The sequence below is a fragment of the Copadichromis virginalis genome, linkage group LG10 (genome assembly GCF_057382275.1).
Source record: "Copadichromis virginalis isolate Kocher_CV1m ecotype Utaka linkage group LG10, C_Virginalis_male_GT1.1, whole genome shotgun sequence".
Lineage (NCBI taxonomy): Eukaryota > Metazoa > Chordata > Actinopteri > Cichliformes > Cichlidae > Copadichromis > Copadichromis virginalis.
The window spans coordinates 25,557,476-25,575,116 of record NC_140627.1 but is presented as its reverse complement, the minus strand read 5'-3'; the positions used below and the strand labels follow the sequence as shown (position 1 = coordinate 25,575,116).

Below are 17,641 nucleotides of genomic sequence, written 5' to 3'. Positions count from 1 at the left end.
AAATATCTCCACAGGATGTTCCTCTCTTTCACTCACTGCAGCCTACATGTTTGTTCAGTGCAGCTGAATCAGGGGACTGCAAGACAACAAAACACAGTAGAGCCAGGAGGAGGAAGAGGAGCAAAGTGTGCCTGCATGAGAGGAGCAGTGTTTGTACAGACATGTCAACTATTTTGTTTTTTTGTACTTTGGACTTACTTGGGTTCAGCTGAACATCAACTAAAAGGCACAAAAAAAATGACAGCACAGTTTGTCTTCTCGCACACAGCCTCAAAATGTTACTTTTAATGCAAATCTTTATTCTAAACCGCAAGAGCTCAAATGTTTTTATTTCACTCAAACACTTAAAACATGAGCACATTAGCCATTTTAATAAACTAAACTGTTTAGCAAACAATTCTTTACATCATTCTTGACGAACAGTCTGTGAGGTTTCAGTCTTGATGCTCGTGCTCTTGTCCGGGTATGAGCCAGCGTATGCTGTCAGTCCGCAGGATGGCGTACAGAGTGAAGCTTGTGATGAAGAGGATGGAGAAGACCAGCAGCCAGTCGATGCTCCTCACGGGAACGCTAGGGAGGGGACCGAGGCGGTCTACGTCTGTCACATTTCTATCAGGGCCGGCTTCAAAACCTGGAACACACAGAGTTGGATCACACATGGGTGCAAGTTTCATTTGAGTGGTCGTTCAGATTCATTTTACATGACTCAAAATGTTCTTCCAACCACCCAATTCTGACCCTTTTTAGCCCAAACCAGTAAGCTCTATATAATGTAACACATAACCTGCATTTGTACCTGTCTGGTTAACAAGAAAAGATGTGAGCGTATCCAGCGTTCTGTCAGTGTGGTTGAAACGAGCCATCGGTTTTGCCCCTTGGAACAGCAGGATGTTGGGCACTGCCACAGTCCCAAACCTCGTGGAGAGGCTGGTGGAAGATGGAGACATGCATTACAAGAAAATAACACGCAATAGATTTAAATATTCACTGGTCAACAAAATAACCTACAGAAAAATCTTTTGAATATACATGATAGATGCATTCAAAACAATTTTTGAGTCTGCAGTTAGTCGATTTTTCTTATTTCAGCTGTTTCCTTTAAAGGTAACAACAGTGGATCATCTGCCTCCATCTAATCCTGTACCAAGTATTCTCCTCTGTCACACCAACCCTCTGTGTACATTATACTTACACAATGTCATGTATAATGTACAGGGATACAGATTATTATAAGCACCCTTTATGAGAACATAATCAATCAATTCTTGGATGTTTACACAAAATAGAGTCCAAACATTTGTTGCAACAAAATGATTTTCAGCTTTTCAAAATTCTGGTCTTTAATTTACTTACTTTGCCTCAAATGTGATTATAAAACCAAAGTCACAAAAAAGACTTTATTCTACATTTGTATTTTTATCATTTTCAACACAAAAGAACTTTTATCAACTACTCTAATTATCCAATTAACTGTTTGCTAATAAACATGAGCTATATTCTGCTTCTATATAGATGCTAAGGGGTGGTGAGCCACAGACGACAACAGCTTTAAAAAGTATTCTAAGAGGGGTTTTCACAGTGAGATTACACAGTTAAAACTAGAACAAAGGTGATCATTTACCTGCTGTGCTGTGAGGCATCCAGTGCCAAGAAATGCATGCTGGGAAAAACCCGGGGAAGGGCGTTGAAGTGAGGTGCCAGGTTGGCTGAGAACTGGCACCAGGCGGTGAAGAACAGCACCACAGAGCACTCTGTGCTGTTAGCATTGAGGAACTCCATTAGATCCTGGAAAAAAAAAGAAGGGATGGGTTTAGTGTTTTTTATCCAGGAGAGAAACAGGAAATTCTCCTGCATGGAATTTTATAAGAGGGATACAAACAGAACCTGAATTCTGGTAAATTCACTCAAAAATGAAAGGTGTAAAGGCAACAAACAACAATGCTCACGATACAAACAGTGAGTCATGCTATGATGAAATAAAACAAAACTGATTTACAAAAAGGTTTATACACACAAAAAATATACAAATAGATGCATTAGAAAAGTTGATAAATTAATCTTGTATATGGTAACTGGTGTAAATGTTTGGGAAATTGGTGGCACACTTTTTACACACTTTACACAGCGTGTAAACATGTGCCTCAGAGGATGGAGTGAGTACCTGTGAGGCATTGAGGACCTGCACAGTGAAGTTCTCCATTCCTGTGATGTTCCGTCTATCACAGTTGACTTTGTACGTCTTGGCGGTCTCCGTGGTGTTGTGCTCCTCAACCGTTATGACCTCCGCACGCACAATGTCAAGCGTGAGCTGCAGGGAAACATTCAAGGAAAAGTTAGTTTCAGCAAAACTGCATTTATAACTATGCATATTTGGGCTAATCTTCAGTGAGACATTATCAAGCACACGTCAAAACATAAAAGCTAAGCTGAGGCTGAAATTAAATTAACCTTGTTATTGATTTTTTTATCAATTCATTTTTAAGATAGAAGACTTTATTGATCCAACAGCGGTTTAAGTCAGTTGGTTTATAACAACCAGTGTTAATATCTTAAAGTAAATTTGTCCAGGAAGACATTTGAGAATCAAAGGATCTCATTGTCTCACTTAATCATCTTAGAAGACAAATCTGCAAATCTTCACAAGTGCAAATTTTACCTTAATAATAAATCATTTACTAATTTGTGATTATCTTTATATTTTGGGTTTCTTTTGGAATTTATACTTCAATTTAGATGTCAGTCACTGTGGTAACTGAGGTGGTAACCCTTTAAGGCTGCAGTCTAACAGCAGTCCCTTTTTATGTCTCACAGTTTCATCTTACTAACCTGCTGTGATGATTCAGCATCTTCCTCCTGTGATCCACCATTCTCAGCTGGAGCCGGTGAACTACACTGGGCACTGCTGTCATCACAGGGCGGGGAGAAGCCTGACTGAAAGTCTTTCACATTTTTGGGGAAGAGAGACTCGATGTCAGATGGATCGATGGGAGTTTCAGTGCCCATCACAGCATCTGCGATCTCAGCCGTCTTGAACTGCCTCTTCGGCAGAGAGTCCAGGTCTCCGGACTCTACAAACTTGGGGCTGTTCTCCAAATCGGACAAAGTGTCCTCTGACAAAATGAGCTCCAGTGAGTCGTCATACTCTAAGGGACAAAAAAATAATTAAACTCAGTACATATAACATATTTGTAATTGTTTTCCATTCCATCTGACTTTTAATAGTGAATCACTGCAGAAGTTTATCTGAGGACAATCAGATTTCTTGCCATAAGCTGACAGTTACACTCCTGTGAAAAGCATTTGTTCATTTCCCGATTTCATAGTTTTTTGCACATTTATGACACGTAATTGTTTCGGATTCATAGGCATCTGATTAGAATAAACAGCGTCTCTCACATTATTTCAGTCATCTAAATCCCTTTGAAGAACTAGCTAACTAATAGAATATTACACAGAGAGAATATCCTGTGTTACTGTTAATGATCAACCTAAATACAAACATTATATTAGATAAAGGTTTGTACTGTTAGCATTGAGGCTAGCTGCAGCTATCAGTCTCTTACCTTGACCAGACGAAAACTTGAAAACATCCTCATGATGCAGCAAAAACAATAAGACAAACCGTAATTGAAGCTTATTTAAAATCCCCCTCATGTTTTTGAAATGTAACGAGCCAAACACGATTATGAAACGCTGTCACGACATTTTGAGCCGTGAAGAGATGCTGGTGGACTCATAGGAACGAGTGGTCGGATCTGTGGCGGAAGAAAATAGACGATGCACATGAAAAGGTGGCTTCCGGGATGCTTTTTTTTAACCCATACATTTATTTTTCTCTAGGAAATCCATCCCATATATTTCTAGACCATTCCTTGGCCGTTTTTGTGCTGTTATTGGTGCCTTTTACGGGGAACACTGATTTCCAGTTTGAATACTCGGGTATATCAAACAGGGTTTAAGACAGCGTCACCTCACTTCCTGAAGTTTACTGCACAGCTCCACCTTTTGTTTTGCGTATGTGTCCATACTACGTATTACGGTAAGGGAAACCGAGAACCGATTTCAAAATAAACGCGATCTTCAATGGAACGTGATTTCAACATTACCCTACAATTTTAGTCTGCCATTGACGATATAATAAATAATGGAATAAAAAAACATGCCAATATAGAAATGAAAAATAACTTTTAAATGACAAAAATAGTCAAATATGGCAAACCCACATACGTAAACTTGCTTAACCAAATTAGAAAATTAAGACTTCAAGATATGTAAAGGTGATTTGAGAGGGGGGAAATGGTTTGTATAAAGTGATGTCAAAACGCTGATATCCAAAATCAGAGTCACTTACTTACCCTATACTGCCTGAGTAATGGTGTCAAAATTACTCTGTGGAAACTGAATTTACTTGCAATGGCTGTACACTTCTTTTGAAATTGTAATTTCTAAATGTGGTTATGCATAAGTATTTCATACTTGAATATTTCTGCCTTTGGCAGTTTTTAATTTGTATTTAATGTTTATTTCTGTATTGATATTTATCTCATGGTATATTACATCATTGATCACCGACTCACGTTGATTAATGTTAAAATTACATTCACAACTAGATTGCTAGATTGCTTTTATTTTGGATTTAGGTCTAAGTTTCCCGTACCGTAATGTGTAGCACATACACGTAATGCAAACTAAGGTGGGGGCTGGCTTGACTGAATGTCTTAAAGTGGTACAAAGTCCGTTTATTCCCTCCCCTTCTACTCCTCAGCCAGTTAAAATATGAATCTAAACACCATGTGATCAAATGAAAGCGCTGAAAAGACCATACACCACAGATTAGTGTGTAAGGAGGCAATGAATGCAGATTTTCTCTGGTAGCTGAAAGTGAAACTTAATTTGACTGGACAAAATGGCGCTGCAGCTGATTCAGCTGGATCAAGAAAAACTGAGCTGTTCCATTTGTCTGGATCTCCTTAAAAGATCCAGTCACTATTCCCTGTGGCCACAGCTACTGCATGGACTGCATCAAAAACTGCTGGGATGAGAAGGAAACACACAGCTGCCCTCAGTGCAGGCAGACTTTCACACCGAGGCCTGTCCTGGTGAAGAACATGATTTTAGGTGAGTTAGTGGAAGACTTAAAGAAAGCAGAACATTCAACAGCTTCATCTGATCATACCTTTGCTGGACCTGGAGATGTGGCCTGTGATTTCTGTTCAGAGAGGAAGCTGAAAGCCTCCAAGTCCTGCCTGGTGTGTATGGCCTCTTACTGTGAGCAGCACCTTCAGCCTCACTACAACGTAGCTCCATTAAAGAAACACAAGCTGGTCAAAGCCACTTCAAAGCTTCAGGAGAACATCTGCCCTCGCCATGATGAGGTGATGAAGATCTTCTGCCGCACTGATCAGCAGTGTATCTGTTATCTCTGTTTAATGGATGAACACAAAGACCATGTCACAGTGTCAGCTGCAGCAGAAAGAGCCGAGAAACAGAAAGATCTTGAAACAAATCAGCAAAATGTCCAACAGAGAATCCAGAACAGAGAAAAAGATGTGAAGGTGCTTCAAGAGGAAGTTGAGGCTATGAATCTTTCTGCTGATAAAGCTTTCAGAGAATGTGATAAGGCTTTCAAAAATTTGATCAGTCTCATTGAGAAAAAAAGCTCTGAGGTGAAGCAGCAGATCAGATCCAAGCAAAAATGTGAACAGAACAGAGTCAAAGAGCTTCAGGAGAAAATAGAGCAGGAGATCAGAGATCTGAGGAGGAGAGACACTGAACTGCAGCAGCTCTCACTGACAGAGGATCACCTCCATTTTCTGAAAAACTACTCCTCACTGTCACATCAGAGTGCATCTACAAACGTACCCACCTACAACAATGTTACTCTGCAGTACTTTGAGGATGTGACTGCATCTGTGTCACGGACCAGAGATAAAGTGAAGGCTCTTCTCAGTGATGAGTGGCCAAAAATCTCAGTTGGAACGACCAAAGCAGATATTTTACTGCCTCAAGGAGAACCCAAAACCAGAGACGACTTTTTGAAATATTCTTGTCAGATAACACTGGATATAGATACAGTGAACACACTTTTATCATTGAGTGACAGCAACAGAAAAGTAACACTGATGAGTAGAAACCAGTCATATCCAAGTCATCCAGACAGATTCCTTGTTTGCCGGCAGGTCCTGAGCAGAGAGGGTCTGACTGGACACTGTTACTTGGAGGTGAAGTGCAACGGGATGGTTGGAGTAGCTGTTGCATACAAGGATATCGGCCGTAGAGGGACGGTGAAGGAATGTGGATTTGGATTTAATGACAAATCCTGGTCATTAACAGTTTCAGGCAGTGGTTACAACTTCAAACACAACAACATTTCCACTCTCATCTCAGGCCCTCTGTCCTCCAGAATAGGAGTATATTTGGATCACAGGGCAGGAACTCTTTCTTTCTACAGCATCACTGAGACCATGAATCTCCTCCACAGAGTCCAGACCAGGTTCACTCAGCCTCTCCATGCTGGACTGTGGCTTCCACAAAGTGCTGGAGACACTGCTGAGCTGTTTGACTTCAAGTAGATAAGAGATATTGAACTGTGCAATACAGTATTTGTTAAGATGTATGTATGTACACTATCAAAGATCTTTATGTATGTTATGATTTGTACCTTATTTTTTTCTGTTTACAAAATAATTTTTCAATAATTTAATAACTAATGTATGTATGTAAATATTGTACTTTACTTTCAAACTCATAACTAAAACATTTATCAAAATTAGATTTTTCAGAAATTCTCAATTTATACAGTGTGTTGAGAAATAATGATAAAAACTGTTGTCACTAGTTTAACCGCGGGAAACAAAAAGAAAAATGCAAAAGAATGACACAATATGTGTCTATGATGACATGTAGGTTTGAATAATTTCGTTTGATGTACTTTTATTTTTACAAAAAAAAAGATCTTATATAGGATACCTTTTTTTAATTTACAAAAAAGCAAAGCATTGGAGTTTTCGCCCACATGAGATGCGCTGCCTTGGATCCTCCAAGATCCTGGGTCCTGAAACTTAGTTCACTTTTATTTATATAACGCCAAACTACAACAGTTGCCTCAAGATTCTTTTTATTTTAAGCCAAGACCCTACTTTAAGATCAAGAAAACTGAAAAAACCCCAACAATCAGAAGATCCCCTTTGAGCGAGCACTTTGGCGACAGTAGGAAAGAAAAACTTCCTTTTAACAAGAAGAACCCTCCAGCAGAAGGGCTTGTGTACACACAAAGCCTGAAGAAATTCATCTTTCTTTTCGAACCACTTGGAGAGCTCTATGGTTTCATTCGGCTTCATCTGGCCATCACTCCTCGAGAAGATCTGCTTAGCAGGTGCTGCAGTTTCACACTCTTTGCCTGCCTGCAGGGAGTTACTGATAATAGATACAACAACATGAAAGTTTGACTCAAGCCTGCCTTTTATCAATGGTTCAGATTGCTGATGATGTAATGCTGTGGTGATTATGTTCTCGGCACACTTTGGGCCCTGTAGTACCAACTGAGCATTATTTAAACCCCTTAACATACCTAAGCAGGAAACTCTCCATATTGTCAATATGGAGCAAAATGGAGCAGAATTCTGGACAAATGTATCAGTTTCCATCTGGTATATCATACAGACATATGGCTAGTATAGAGTAATGGATCTAAATGATCATCAGTTCCCAAAAGCTGTTAAATTTGTTTTTTGAAAATCATTCCAGAAATGAAGTAACCTTGGAAAATCCCAAAATATAAGTGTAAAATCCTCAATCCAAAGCCCCTACAGCAAAATTACCAAATTCAAATTTTCAAATTCAAATTTTATTTGTCACGTACACAGTCATACACAGTACGATATGTAGTGAAATGCTTGGACAACTGCTCGTGACCTAAAGAAAACAAAAAAGGAAAAGGCTATGAATAAGATAGGAAATAAATATGAAAAATTAAAAAGGGTAAATTTAACTAAGAAGGAATAAAATATAAATTAAGGTTAAAAATGAAATAACTGTACAACACAAATTAGAATGAAGGGTAAATTTAACTGGGAAGGAATAAGATAAAATATATAAATTAAAGTTGAAAATAAAATAACTGTACAACAAAATACACAATATAGAACTATATAAGAATGTATGAAGAAATATAAATATAAATAAATATATACACAATAACAGCAGCTGTACAAGTATTAACCGGAAATGAAGAATATAGTGACCAGTGTTGTGCAAAAAAACAATGTGTGCAAAAACAATGTCCAGAAAGTCCAGTGTGTGTGTGTAAGAACCATATGTGTGGGTCAGTACTGTGTGGTGGTGTGATTGAGAGACCGTATCGCCTGCGGGAAGAAGCTCCTCCTCAGTCTCTCTGTGTTGGTCTTCAGGGAGCGGAATCGCTTTCCTGACCTCAGCAGAGAGAACAGTCTGTTGTTGGGATGGCTGAGGTCCTTCACCATCTTCCTGGCCTTGGTCCGGCACCGCCTGCTGTAGATTGAGTGCAGGTCAGGGAGCTCGGAGCGGATGGTGCGCTCAGCTGACCGCACAACCCTCTGTAGAGCTCGTCTGTCCTGCATGGTGCTGTTCCCGAACCAGGTTAAGATGTTTCCCGCCAGGATGCTCTCTATGGTGCACGAGTAAAAGTTCCTGAGCACCTTGGAGGGCAGTTGGAAGTCTCTCAAGCGTCTGAGGTGGTAGAGACGCTGTCGGGCCTTTTTCACCACGGTGTTGATGTGACAGGACCATGACAGGTCCTGCGTGATGTGAACTCCGAGGTATTTGAAGCTGTCCACTCTCTCCACTGGGCACTCGTTGATGACGGGGGTCTGGTAGTTCCTCTCCTGCTTAGTGCTGAAGTCCACTATCAGCTCCTTTGTCTTACTGACGTTTAGAAGGAGGTTGTTCCTCTGGCACCAGTTCTCCAGATTCCTAATCTCCTTCAGGTAGGCCGTCTCGTTGTTATCAGAGATCAGGCCCACCACGACGGTGTCGTCAGCAAACTTGATGATGGTGGTGGAGCTGGTAGTGGCCACACAGTCATATGTGTACAAAGAGTACAGCAGGGGGCTCAGAACACACCCCTGGGGGGCTCCAGTGCTGAGAGTGGTGGAGGCTGAGACATGTCCGCCCATCCTTACTGCCTGTGGTCTGCCAGTTAGGAAGTTGGAGATCCACTGACACATAGATGAGCTGAGTCCCAGATGCTCCAGCTTGGTGGTGAGTGTGGCGGGAATTATGGTATTAAATGCAGAGCTATAGTCTATGAAGAGCATTTTAACATAATTCCCCCTTCTAGTGTCCAAGTGAGTGAGTGATGTGTGGAGGAGATGAGAGATGGCATCGTCTGTGGAACGATTTGGACGGTAAGCGAACTGTAGTGGGTCCAGTGTGTCTGGTAGTGAAGAAATGATGAAGTCTCTGACCAGGCGTTCAAAGCACTTCATCACTACTGAGGTGAGGGCTACAGGGCGATAGTCATTGAGAGAAGCAGGGTGGGGTTTCTTCGGGACAGGAACAATGATGGACTCTTTGAAGCATGTGGGGATCACCGACTGAGATAAAGAGATGTTGAATATCTCAGTGAACACAGGAGCTAGCTGGTATGCGCAGTCTCTTAGGATACGACCTGGGATGCCGTCTGGTCCTGCTGCTTTCCTGGTGTTCACTCTCTTGAAGGCTCTCCTTACTTCATGCTCGGAGATGACGAGCACGTTTCCGGTGCTGGCAGTATCTTCCTGTCTGCAGCCGTTAGCGCCGCTAACACTAGCATTGTTGGAGACCTTAGTTGCAGCCTCGAAGCGAGCATAGAAAGTGTTCAGCTCGTCTGCCAAAGTCACGGCCGCGTTCGTCATACCGGTTGTTGGTGCTTTATAGTCCGTTATTGTCCTTAGTCCCCGCCACAGGCTCCTAGAGTCACTCTGTTGGAGTTGTGACTCTAGTTTCCTCCCGTAGCGCTGCTTCGCCTCTTTCACCGCCCTCCGCACGTTATATGACGCGGCTTTGTACGGGTCCATGTCCCCCGTTGTGAGTCCCGTGTTGTAGGCAGCGGTGCGGGATCTCAGAGCGTTGCGGATGGTTTTATCCACCCACGGCTTCTGGTTGGGAAACGTTGTGATAGTCTTTGTCTCCACGGTATCATCCGCTAGTTTCCCGATGAATCCCACAACCGCTTCCGTAAACACGTTGACGTCATCGTCGGAGCTGTTTCTGAACATGCCCCAGTCTGCGTCATCGAGTGCGTCCTGTAACGCGGCCACCGATTGATCCGTCCAGCGCGCGACCTTCCTCTGAACCGGAACTTCCTGTTTCAGCCTTTGTTTATATTTTGGCATGAGGAAGATGGCGGCGTGATCAGATTTGCCAAACGGAGGGCGGGATTGTGCCTTGTAGCCGTCCTTGACCGTAGTGTAGCAGTGGTCCAGTGTCCTTTCACCCCTGGTGGGGCAGGTGATGTGTTGATAAAAGTTCGGCGCTGCGCGTTTGAGGTTGGCGCTATTAAAGTCCCCCGTCACAATAAGTGCAGCGTCCCGGTGTTGTGTCTGGTGCTGTGTGAGTGCCTCATGCAGCTCGCATAAGGCGGTGACCGTGTCCGCTTGTGGTGGAATATAAACGGCACTTACAATGACCGATGTAAATTCCCGAGGTAGATAAAAAGGACGACACATGATGGACAGTAGTTCCAGATTTGGTGTGCAGGAGCGTGTGAGAGGAACAACGTTCGCACTGTTGCACCAGTTGTTGTTCACCATTAAACACACGCCGCCTCCCCTTGACTTCCCCGAGTCCCGTGTCCTGTCCATGCGGTGAACCGAGAAGAACTCGGCCGGCTGGATGGCGTGGTCCGGCACCGCTGGGTTCAGCCATGTCTCGGTGAAGCAGAGGAGATTGCAGTCCCGAATGTCTCTCTGGAACTTTATCCTGGCCCTGAGGTCATCAAGCTTGTTCTCCAGTGACTGGACGTTGGCGAGCAGGATGCTAGGCAGAGGTATGCGGTGTGCACGAGCTCTCAGCCTGTTCCTGACGCCGGCTCGCTTCCCTCTAGGCCGCCGCCGCTTCCCTTTGTTCTCCCTCGAGATCTCACTCGGCCAGCTCGGATCCGGAGTTAAAAACTTCGAATTGTGAGTACATTGTAAACCAATAGAAACAAGAGTGTCACTGTCATACCTAATGTACCCAATGGTGATGATTTTGCCGATTTAGAAACGCTGAAAACTAACTTAAAAAACAAAGACAAAGAAAAAGTGGTCGGAGCAGTCGTGACGGCAGCCGACCTCACCGGCGCCATCTTCATCATATCTTGAAATAATAATAATGGGTATATTGAAATATCTCATTTTTATTTTCACTTTGCTAGTTTACTTCCTGCTTTAAATTTTGCCTTATTATGAAAACATTTTTCATCTGTTATACTCCTACTTAAATTAGTATAGACCTACAGTATGTACGTTTTTGTCATGGTGCTGGGTTGACCCAGCGTTTTGCCTTTGTCATTATGTTTTATCAGATTTGATGTTAATTTCTTCATGGTTATTAGTATGTAGGTTTCATTCTCAGGGTTTCCAGTCCTAAGGTTTATTTCCCGTGTCGTCCCCCTTCGTGTCCATGAGTTTGTTTTATGAATTTCCTGTTTTACTTTGAAGGTCTGTGTCTGTTATCACTGTGTTCAGCTTGTATCCTCCCGTCATCTTGTGAATTAGGATCATCTGTGTGTCATTGCCTGATAACCGTGTGTGTGTGTGTGCGCTCTTTGTCGGCTCGGCCCTGTTTCAGGAAGCCGGTTTAGTGGAAAAACTGAGTAAGTATACCCTGAGTTAACGAAAACTCTGGGTTTTCGGTTTCACAAAGCGAGTTCAGCTGAAGCCTGAGTGAGTCACTATGACGACACACGCCGTGAAGCTAACCTGCCCCCTAGCAGGTTTACTACAACTAACCCTGACTGTCTCCGCCCCTTTGTCGGAAACCTGACAGTAGGAAGTGTCAGACATGGCGTGTCCCTTCCTTGAAGAGCCAGTAGATCGTGAAGCCCAAATTCTCCGCAGAGCTCTCCGCCGGGAGAGAGTGATCAGAGCGCGTTTGGACATTTTATCATTTCCTGATGATTGTCTGTGCGAACGTTACTGTTTCTCAGCACAATCTATAATTTATTTGGATAACATCCTCAGGCCATATATTACGCATGTGACACATCGCGGACATGCTCTCAGTTCCGTACATATTATTTGTATTGCACTTCGGTTTTTTGCAAACGGGAGCTTTCTGTATAATATTGGTGACGCTGAGCACGTTTCCAAGGCTACCGTCTGTCGGGCAGTCAGGAATGTTACAGTTGCACTGAAACGTCTCCTGTACTCGTCTGTGGTGTTCCCCGGTCACAGACCCACAAGATTTATCAAAGAGGGATGCCACAAAATTGCAGGTATCAGGATGACCAAAACTTAATTTATGATGTGGTGATACTTGAACTACTACTTAAATTTTACATTTATTTTCAGGGTTCCCAGGCGTGTATAGATGGCACTCACATTCCAATCATTGCTCCTTCAGTAAATGAAGGAGACTATGTGAACAGGAAGTCTTTCCACAGCATTAATGTACAGGTACATAGTTCCCTGTAGCATTTCAAACTAACAAATTATTTCATCATAGTAATGGATGCTAATTTGTGTTCTCTGCACTGTGAAGATCATATATGATGCTGCCAACATTATCACAAATGTGGAAGCCAAGTGGCCAGGCTCTGTCCATGACTCACAAATATTCCGTGAATGTACACTGAGCACAAAATTTGGACATGGTGAGTTGAAAATACTTTAAAATATATAAAGACCAATTGCTTCAGGGACATTTGAACTGAAGTGTATCCTTCTGTCTTAGGAGAGTTCACTGGCTACTTGCTTGGTGATAGGGGGTATCCATGTTTACCCTATTTGCTTACCCCTTACTCTGACCCTGAACCGGGCCCACAGCAGCGATATAATCTGGCTAATTGCAGGACAAGAGCCAGAGTTGAAATGACTATCGGAATGCTTAAGGCCCGGTTCCAGTGCCTGCAAAGACTCAGGGTCACCCCAGAAAGGGCATGTGACATTATTGTGGCATGTGTGATTCTTCACAACATTGCCACAATTAGAGGAGAACACTGTCCTTCTGAACCAAACAGCAGTGATCCAAACCATGAACATCCTGACCCTCCCACGGACATACAAGATGGAAGAGCAGTCAGAGATACCATATGTCACAATCATTTCTTTTGACCCATCACCTCAACATGTTGAAAGAAGAATAAACAGATTTTTTGTTCAACTGGCTTTATTGGTCACCTGTGTTTCCTGTACACAAAGTATTAAAAGATGTAAACCTCATAAAGTGTCTCTGTTGCTTCCTCCTCTGTAACAGCTGTCAATGTTTCTTCATTATTTTCCTGTAGTAAAGAAATAAACAACATTGCTGTTCTACTGTAAACTCATATAATCTGTGGAGTATTACTCACAACTGCATGTTGGTCTGGCTCAACAGGAGGCTGCACCAGATGCAGTACACCATCACCATCAACTGATAGAATATGAGGTTTATACAGGTCACTTATAACTTACAAGGGACCAAATGGCAATTAACAAACATACCAATCACCTTACACTTCATTGTCATTATGCTCTCAAAGACAACCAAGACTGAGGGAAGGCAAGATCAGTAGGAAAATAACTTCACTACAAAATAATCCATTATGGTAAAGAGTTTATCAAATGAATGAGTAGCACTGCAAAGGTGACTGTGAAGAAAGGATGTATGCACATCATGTATTATTTTGAATTTACCCCTTATGTAGGCACTTGTGTCTTGCGGGGTTATTGACTCAGAGGATGTCCCCGCAGAGATGCCTTCGGCCACAGGGCGCCCACTGTTTTGGCTGAGGGCCAACTGCTCAGCCTCTGTGAGTGGTGGTGGTGGTGGAGGACCCCCACCTGTTTTTCGGGCCTCCGCTTTTTTTCTGTTGGCTATAACGGGTCACATTTGAGCATACAGAGTAAGCAAATATGTACTTGTAATGTGCTCAGATAATTTCAATAAGTGCTTACAGACAGAAAATTAATGTAGCCTCTAACTGCAATTGATTTACATGGGACAAACAGACCAAGCACTATGGCTCATAATACAATTACACCTTACCTGTTTGGACTATATTTTTATATTTCATTTTTACTTGCTGCCAGGAACGTTTGGGGCCTGTTGGGTTGCACCTGCGCTCACATCACGTCACAAAATAAAATGTATAAAATAACAAATAAAATAACATATGATAAAATAACGTGTTAAATGGGTGGAAATCCCTAGATCAATGTTTAAATTAACACTCACGCATTGACTCTGTCGGCTATGTTTTGCCATGCATGCTCACTTTCTTTTGCAGCTGTCGCTGTGTTACTTTTTTCCGCGGAATTTGCATGTTATCGGCATATGCTGCCATCAGAATTTCGGCCTCAAGCGCTGTGAAATACATTGACCGCGCCTTCTTTCCCTCCGTCTCCATGGTGACTCGCTTAATCTGTGCTCCACTGATCAGGGCTTTATGTATCCTCGTCCGCGCGCTTCACTTGGGGTTAAAGCAACTCCGCGTTGACTGAACTAATTGTTATCAGCCTTTCTGAAACCGAATATTCCGAGTTGGACAGTTCGGGGTTACTCAACCCTGCGTATCGTTTTTCACTCTGAGTTTTCTAAACCGGCTTCCTGAAACAGGGCCGAGGGCCCTGTTTCATGGTGTTTTGTTTTTTGGTCTGTGTCTCTCTGCCCTTCACCCAGTTTCATTATGATTTAAGGTTTGCTCTTTAGTTTTCCCAGTTTAGGTTTCTTCAGTAGCTCATTGCCTCTTTTTCTCCCCTTGCCACTTTGTAAATGAACATTCACTCATATCAGTCTTTTGCCTGCATTTTGGGTCCTTTTCCACCAACACCACACGGCTCGCCCCGGCAGCCGTGACATTTTTTAAGATTTTACTTTTTTAATTTCATCATTAATGCTCTACTGTAAATGTCTCTTAACAAAAGGTTCCATTCATCATGTTAGTGATATTTTATTTCTTGAAACAAGAAAGTTTAGTGTACATTGCTCACTTTATTTCACAAACAGCAGTAAATAAAAAAAAAGGTTCATGAAAACATAACTGAAATTAAACATTTTACAATCCACCAACTTAAGTATAGAAATTTAAAAAACAAAAATAGAAGCAACAATTATAATAAAAGTGCCAAAAAATATATTCTGTTCATCTAAACGTTTCCAGTGGGAGAAACATTACATCAGTTATCCAAGTGACTTCTTCAGTCTCAGCTGACTGCAGTTTCCCCCGACCTTATAAACAGTACATATTCACAATAACTGAAACTAGCCCACTGAATGAATAATAGTATGTGAGGTCAGTTTCTTTATCAATAATATGCAAATTGTCATGAGCATTTCTCCTACTGATAACGTTATGTCCAGATAAACAGAATCAGCTTTTTAGGATTTCCTTACCTGGATGATTGAGCATGCATCAAGATATAATAACCCTGATTCCAACTTATCTGATACATAATTACTTTTTTCTCTAATTTTAAATATACTGAAGTTATTTTTATATGACTTTGTTTTTTTGCTAATGTTACAACAAAACAGTGGTTAAATGAATATTGTTTTGCCAAATAAACAGTTTTACCCAAATAGCTATTGAAAACAACACAATCAAAGAAATTAAAGAACACACTTATATCCATAAGGATTCATCTCTAACAGGTGCAGGATAGATAAACACATCTCAACAAGTAGCACATGGCATCAAATTTCACTATTTTATGTTTATTCTCTTCTTGAGCCCCCACACCTCAGCAGTGTGTCCAGCACTTTGTGGAAGCCACAGTCCAACATAGAGAGGCTGAGTGAACCTGGTCTGGACTCTGTGGAGGAGATTCATGGTCTCAGTGATGCTGTAGAAAGAAAGAGTTCCTGCCCTGTGATCCAAATATACTCCTATTCTGGAGGACAGGGGGCCTGGGATGGGAGTGGGAATATTGTTGTGTTTGAATTCATAACCGCTGCCTGAAACTGTTAATGACCAGGATTTGTCATTCAATCCAAATCCACATTCCTCTCTGGTCCCTCTACGGCCAATATCCTTGTATGCAACAGCTACTCCAACAGTCCCGTTGCACTTCACCTCCCAGTAACAGTGTCCAGTCAGACCCTCTCTGCTCAGGACCTGCCGGCAATCAAGGAATTTGTCTGGATGACTTGGATATGACTGGTTTCTACTCATCAGTGTCACTTTTCTGTTGCTGTCACTCAGTGACAACAGTGTGTGTGCTGTATTTGGATCGAGAGTGATCTGACAAGAATGTTTCAAAAAGTCGTGTCTGGTTTTGGGTTCTCCTTGAGGCAGTAAAATATCTGCTTTGGTCGTTCCAACTGAGATTTTTGGCCATTCATCACTGAGAAGAGCCTTCACTTTATCTCTGGTCCGTGACACAGATGCAGTCACATCATCAAAGTACTGCAGAGTAACATTGTTGTAGGTGGGTACGTTTGTAGATGCACTCAGATGTGACAGTGAGGAGTAGTTTTTCAGAAAATGGAGGTGATCCTCTGTCAGCGAGAGCTGCTGCAGTTCAGCGTCTCTCCTCCTCAGATCTCTGATCTCCTGCTCTATTTTCTCCTGAAGCTCTTTGACTCTGTTCTGTTCAAATGTTTGCTTGGACCTGATCTTCTGCTTCACCTCAGAGCTTTTTTTCTGAATAAGACTGATCAAGTCTTTGAACATCTTCTCAGTTTGCATTAACGCTTTATCAGCAGAAAGATTGATAGCCTCCACTCTTTCATGAAGCGCCTTCACATCTTTCTCTCCGTCCTGAACTCTTTGAAGAAATTTTTGTCGATTTCTTCCAAGCCCTTTCTGCCTCTCAGCTCTTTCTGCTGCAGCTGACACTGTGACATGGTCTTTGTGTTCATCCATTAAACAGAGATAACAGATACACTGCTGATCAGTGCGGCAGAAGATCTTCATCACCTCATCGTGGCGAGGGCAGATGTTCTCCTGAAGCTTTGAAGTGGCTTTGATGAGTTTGTGTTTCTTTATTGGAGCTACGTTGTAGTGAGGCTGCAGGTGCTGCTCACAATAAGAGGCCATACACACCAGGCAGGACTTTGAGGCTTTCCGCTTCCTCACAGAACAGAAATCACAGGCCACATCTCCAGGTCCAGCAAAGGCATGATCAGGTGAAGCAGCTGGAAGTCCTGCTTTCTTTACGTCTTCCACTAACTCAGCAAGCATGCGGTTTTTCACCAGGTCAGGTTTCAGTGTGAAAATCTGCCTGCACTGAGGGCAGCTGTGTACTTCCTTCTCATCCCAGCACTTTCTGATGCAGTCCATGCAGTAGTTGTGCCCACAGGGAATAGTGACTGGATCCTTTAGAAGCTGCAGACAGATGGAACAGCTCAGTTTGTCTTGATCCAGCTGAATCAGTTGCTGCGCCATGTCTCCTCACCACGACTGTAAAAGATTTCCTTTCTTTTACCGGATGCAAATATGCACTGAAATTTGAACTCAAGGTCCTTTTGAGGGAAGTCTGTGACATCTCACTTTCAGTTA

At 42.3% G+C, this 17,641-nt stretch overlaps 2 protein-coding genes, 1 long non-coding RNA gene and 1 pseudogene across 3 annotated transcripts; 2 read left to right on the top strand and 2 right to left on the bottom strand.

Moving 5' to 3' along the window:
• Positions 1-312: 312 nt before the first annotated feature.
• Positions 313-3,780, bottom strand: txndc15 (thioredoxin domain containing 15). Its single transcript, XM_085470833.1, has 6 exons — positions 3,564-3,780; positions 2,827-3,143; positions 2,162-2,308; positions 1,622-1,785; positions 797-927; positions 313-631 (listed from the first exon to the last, which is right to left on the bottom strand). Exons 1-6 carry the CDS (start codon positions 3,652-3,654, stop codon positions 435-437), a joined length of 1,047 nt encoding a protein of 348 aa, XP_085326959.1. The 5' UTR covers positions 3,655-3,780; the 3' UTR covers positions 313-434.
• Positions 3,781-4,797: 1,017 nt separating this feature from the next.
• LOC146700570 (tripartite motif-containing protein 16-like) lies at positions 4,798-6,774 on the top strand (annotated as a pseudogene).
• Positions 6,775-12,234: 5,460 nt separating this feature from the next.
• Positions 12,235-13,327, top strand: LOC146700569 (uncharacterized). The gene is made up of 2 exons (XR_014922593.1): positions 12,235-12,617; positions 12,703-13,327. It is a non-coding gene; the product is annotated as an uncharacterized LOC146700569 (long non-coding RNA).
• Positions 13,328-15,439: 2,112 nt separating this feature from the next.
• Positions 15,440-17,527, bottom strand: LOC146700568 (E3 ubiquitin/ISG15 ligase TRIM25-like). The gene has a single exon (XM_085470828.1). It carries the CDS (start codon positions 17,525-17,527, stop codon positions 15,845-15,847), a length of 1,683 nt encoding a protein of 560 aa, XP_085326954.1. The 3' UTR covers positions 15,440-15,844.
• Between the last annotated feature and the right edge of the window lie 114 nt (positions 17,528-17,641).

Excerpts from the sequence above, each read along its gene's own strand:
- txndc15 (XM_085470833.1), bottom strand. The coding sequence starts at position 3,654 with ATGAGGGGGATTTTAAATAAGCTTCAATTACGGTTTGTCTTATTGTTT. Across the intron at positions 2,309-2,826 it reads ATGCTGAATCATCACAGCAG|CTCACGCTTGACATTGTGCG; the intron begins GTTAGTAAGATG and ends GTTTCCCTGCAG. Across the intron at positions 1,786-2,161 it reads AGGTCCTCAATGCCTCACAG|GATCTAATGGAGTTCCTCAA; the intron begins GTACTCACTCCA and ends TTTTTTTTCCAG.
- LOC146700568 (XM_085470828.1), bottom strand. The coding sequence starts at position 17,527 with ATGGCGCAGCAACTGATTCAGCTGGATCAAGACAAACTGAGCTGTTCC.